Source organism: Aplysia californica, unplaced genomic scaffold (assembly GCF_000002075.1).
Source record: "Aplysia californica isolate F4 #8 unplaced genomic scaffold, AplCal3.0 scaffold00352, whole genome shotgun sequence".
Lineage (NCBI taxonomy): Eukaryota > Metazoa > Mollusca > Gastropoda > Aplysiida > Aplysiidae > Aplysia > Aplysia californica.
Window position 1 is genome coordinate 727,994 of NW_004797622.1, and position 5,344 is coordinate 733,337.

Here is a 5,344-nt window from a genome sequence, read left to right on the forward strand (position 1 = left end):
CTCTCTCTCTCTCTCTCTCTCTCTCTCTCAGAATCATACAAAGTGTAAAATCATGGTCTAAAACATTTACAACCCAACCCATTACCAGGTGAGACACAGAGCAAATTGACCAATGTTACCTGTCGCCAGCACGGGTCGGGTGGGTCTGTGTGCCTTCTCCCTCCGCGGTCGGGCCTTCGTCACGTGCTCCAAAGGTCGAGAGCTCATCACTGGCAACTCCCCAAAACCATCCAGCTGCTCCACAGAACCCAATGGAGTGCTCTCTGCTCACAAGGAAAATACAGGAGACACTACAGCATTGTGAAAACAACTGTTCATGAGTTGTTAGTTTTAGTAGACGTTTTACGGCACTCACCACTGCATAAGGTCATATGAGCGCCAGCAGATTAGAGGTGTTACAAGAGAGTAACAAACATAAAAAAGAAGAAGGGGAGATAAGGACGATAGATGCTTGATAGGAAAGAAGGAGCAAACCACACCAGAGCACCCGCCAACCACCCACTGGGAAGCAGCACAGCCAAAAAGAATCATTTGACATAACAGACTAACAATGTCTAGACTGGGAAGGATTGGATGGGTAAAAACATTTACAGTCAAATTACATAACCCGTAAAAGTACACGGCGGGTCAACGAAGTAGCAGCCTCACTTCACCTGGACTACAAGAGGACAATAGCTACAATAACAAGAAATACAAGTAGCAGACACGCACAAAATTGGAAAGACAAAAAAATCACAAAAGAATTCTTCAGCAAGAGACATGTAAAAAAAAAAGTCTCTCACCATTGCTCTTCTCATCCAGCTTGCTCAGTTCTGCTGCCTTCTCCTCTATACTTTTGCCTGCTGCTGCCACTAGCACTTCGTCTCCTGAAATACACAAACACACAGAATAAAAAAATGAATATATATAACTCCATGCTAGGATCATTATATCCGTTATACATTGTTGAGAGTAGTAATTTTTGAAAACTCTGACAAATTAACATTAGAATTTTCCTGGCCAAGACAATGGCAGCACTGAAAAGACGTTAAAAAAAAGACTACACCAAAGTATCCATCATAAACAATCAGCACTAATTTTTCTGTAATAACAAAAACACGACCAAAATCACAGTGATTTTTCTGTTTTCTGTACACATCTTACTTGAAAACTAGAAAAATCCGAAAGTACCTTTAGACAGAGTGCAGAAAAGTTGCTAAATTTACAAACCCCAAAAGGGTGGCAAATTCACTGCACTAGTTTACCAGCCCCTCTAAATAAAAGTGTTGAATTTGATTCTCACACTCGTTCATTGATCATGATGAACACTCTAGGGCCAAAGACAAATGGCTTTACAAAGGCCCACTTTGGGAAAAATGGAGTGCAATTAAAGATACACAATACTTGACGAGCAATTCTCAGCAACATTGGAGGGGGTGGGGGAGAGGAGGGGGGGAGGAGAGGAGGGGGGAGGAGAGGAGGGGGGGAAAAGGAGGGGGGAGGAGAGGAGGGGGGAGGAGAGGAGGGGGGAGGACAGGGAAACAAGCAACAAATCAGGGCAGACAAATGGAGGGCGTAAAAAAATACAAAAAGGCAAAAAAATCTAAAACAATGAGATACAAGTATTTTAAAGAAAGGGAACAGAAAGGGAAGCATCAATAAGAGAAAGAGAGGAAAGTTTAGTTTTAGTAGAGGTTTTACGACGCTCGCAACTGCATAAGGTCATATGAGCGCCAAAAGATTAGAGGTGTTACAAGAGAGTAACAAACATAAAAAAGAAGAAGGGGAGATAAGGACGATAGATGTTTGATGGGAAAGAAGAAGCAAACCACACCAGAGCACCCGCCAACCACCCACAAAGAGAGGAAAGTTATGGTTTACTGATGATTGAAACAAAACACCACATACAGTTGACAAGGACGAGAAAGTGATAAAAAAGACAAAGAAATGGCAAAGATGCGAACATTAAGGACAAAAGACTAAATGACATAAGAGGGTACTATGAGCTGGACAAAGACAGCAAAAGTAGGCAACACAAACTGTACAAACTAAACAACAAGCTGACAAAAAATTGCAGAAAAAAAGGCAAATCAGAATAGACAAAGAGCAAAACAATGTGAACTTTGCCAGTGAGGTTAAATTGCAAACTACTGACAATTCCTGACTCACGGGAGAGGTATACTAAATAGAGAGACTGTTCTCACTGTTCAAACTAGTTTTGTAGAAGAGACATCAGTCAAAGCAAGCCTTGTACTTCAAAACAGATACACAATTAGCACACCAGCAAAATGACAACTTTTTATACAGCTTTTTTCTCAATCTGGCTAGTTCATTTCACATTGGTCTTTCAAGACTCCTGGGTATTTCAAAATATTTTCAGCAATGAAAAAGACAAACTGAAATTTTTAACTGTAGAAAAGTTGAGCTACCCTGTGCATTCATAAAATAGCTCCAACACAATTTTTTTAATTGAAGGCAAAGAATGAATAAGGATTTATTGCACATCAAGTTCGTGCAAAGGGTCACATTTATAACTGCAGCAAGTTAAAGTATTTTTTCCCATACTTGTGGGCAATTCACAGATTGGGGAATGCACATGTTTATCATTGTACTATGTCTATATTATCTGGAGGAACAAGCACTTCTACTTCTTTTAGTTTTCGTAAGAGTTTTACAAAACTTGCAACACAATTAGGTCATATCAGTGCCGAAGAATAGATGTGTTACAAGAGAGTAACATACAAAAAAAAAGGAGGAGAGATAAGGACGATAGACGTTCGAGAGGAAAGAAGGAGCAAACTTCACCAGACCAACCACCAACAACCCACACTTCCACTTCTGGTTCTCAAAGTAGACAGTAGACAGCAATACACTGACAGCAGTGATCACAAGCAAATAAACATATACAAGTAAACAAATAAAATACAAAGCTATTTAAATATATTAGGAAATCTTCTCATTTGCTCGGTAACTATTTGCTGTTGATATCTTGGTACAAGAGATGATGCCAATTCACGTGAAATGTAGAAAAAAAATGTTACAAGTAAGTCTAGAAAAGCCAACAACAATTTTTGAAAAATAAAGTAAAACAGTGTATTGAATTGATTTGAGTAAGATGTTTAAGAACACTTTCGAACAAAACAAACATCGAAACATCAAAATTATACACCATGTGTTCCCTTTCCCACATGCAATATGAGTTTACATCAAACTTCCAGTTGACATTGAAACAGAATAAATCAAGCCATAACCACATATTCATCGTTTCTGTTTCAAGGCTAAGATTCAGGAGGACAATCAGCAACTCAATAAGTTAAAGTTAACAGCATTGATCAAACCTTCAATGATAATCTTGCAATGAAAGACTGATTTAAATGCAATACAAATTACTATAATTAATTAGATAAGACATTATTACTTTCTATACACAAATAAGTTACCAAATGTCCATCGATTAAAAACTTTTCCCTTTCAGTTGTGTGGCTGTAGCTGTATAATTCTCTTTAAAAGAATCAAAATCATTAACTATACTGACTACCACAAGCCTACACACAGAAAGTCATTGTATAAACCATCTCTAACCTGACCGATCTCACTTTAACATCAAATTTGGCTTTGGCTCAAGCTTGCTTAAAAGAACCTTAATGAGTAATAAGGAATCACTCATAACCATAAAACGCCACTGCAAGAATGTCTACAACAATTCACAGGCATGGATGAATCAAAAATTAAAGGGTGATGGCACTGCAAGTCCATGAAGGTGACAGTTACACTTTGAACTTTTTAAAAATGTTATTATTCGCTGGTGAAGACTGCAAAAGAAATAAACTCTGCGTAATATCTTTTATATTCTATAAGCTTTTACTGTCAATATTCTTTTATTTTGTACTTATTACAAATGACTTAAGAAAGTAAGAACTCCTTTCCGGAAAAAAATACAATCCCAAGACCTTAAACTTTAAAAAACATTCAAACAAGCAAATAAAGATATTTTCCAATAAACAATTTGACAACATAAAAATACTGATATAAAACAATCAACACACCTTAAAAGTTATGAAGTGGAAAATGTTATGAAAAAATGGTGAACTGTGCTATAGCTAAAATTAAACTTTTTTCAAAAAAGAAAAAAATAATTTTTTAAAGCAAAAATAATGGGAAACACAGAACACCAGGATACCTGCAGCTAAGAGATAATTTTGATATAAAGGTGAATCATCTTCGACATCATCTTCTTCCTTTATGACCGACGTCCTGCTTTCGCGGTCTGACATTAAAATTAGCGAAAGAAAACAGTCTCAGGCAATGGCATTGAGCAGCATCACATCACAGCAACATCAAATTTGTGTCAATAGATAAAGCAAAGGGAAGCTTTTTCGCTTGAAGAGAACTTCATGAAGAAAACCTATGGTAACTCTGCTATGTTGACCGATTATTTCAACAACATTACACATAAACACATGCACATGAGTGAATACAAACATGCACATAGTACGAGCAATCGTGCAAATACGCACACATGTACACACAAGTACAAAGAGGCTCCCACAAAGTTGTTCACAAAAACAGACAAGCACACGCACACAAAGGCATAACATTACCAGACAACAAAAGCACAAGCACATGTACATACATACAAACACACTAACTAACTATCACACACACAAACACACACTGCCACACACACTGCCACACACACTACCACCCACATACACACACACACACACACACACACACACACACACACACACACACACGCACATACGCCCGCACACTATAAAAAAATGTCTCCGGTGGCAGCTTAAACTTAAACGGCCTACTCTTCTTCGATTTTCAACCACCAAGGGATCTTTAAATATGTGCAGCGTGCGCACGGGCCCTCCGAGATTTTTTGCTTTTGTCTTGTAAGACCAGGAGCTTGATCTTATGCCGAGTGCTCACTGCCATTCGAATTCAGTCGAATTGAGTCCGGGTCGGCCAGATTTTCCTCCAAAGAGGAGCAAAAAGCTACACTTTTGGCACTATTCGATTGATTCGACTCTCGACCTCGAAAATCAAACACATTCCAATTTGAAGGTCACAATTGAAATTAAGTCGAATTCAGTCGAATTATTGAAATTTCGTCAAACTGTCAACTTTCGACCTTCCATCGAGAAAAATCTAGTTGGCTTGGCCCCGACTCTTGTTTGTTGTTTGTTGTTTAGTATAGGGTTTTACGGCGCTCGCAACTGCATAATGTCATATGAGCGCGTGGGACACACCTAATACTTTTTCGTTGGTAGGAAATTTTGAATTTTGCCCGGGTGGCGGCCGAAGCCTACTCTTATCGATTTTAGACCACCAAGGGATCTTTAACGTGCGCAAC

The 5,344-nt window shown here is 38.4% G+C and overlaps 1 protein-coding gene across 1 annotated transcript in view; it reads right to left on the minus strand.

Moving 5' to 3' along the window:
• LOC101862429 (F-actin-uncapping protein LRRC16A) overlaps positions 1-5,344 on the minus strand; it is a gene marked incomplete in the record, with an annotated part of 68,161 nt that overhangs the window by 22,237 nt on the left and 40,580 nt on the right. Inside the window, 3 exon segments of the mRNA XM_035970980.1 lie at positions 120-263; positions 783-866; positions 4,160-4,236. Coding sequence (XP_035826873.1) covers positions 120-263; positions 783-866; positions 4,160-4,236 — 305 coding nt within the window.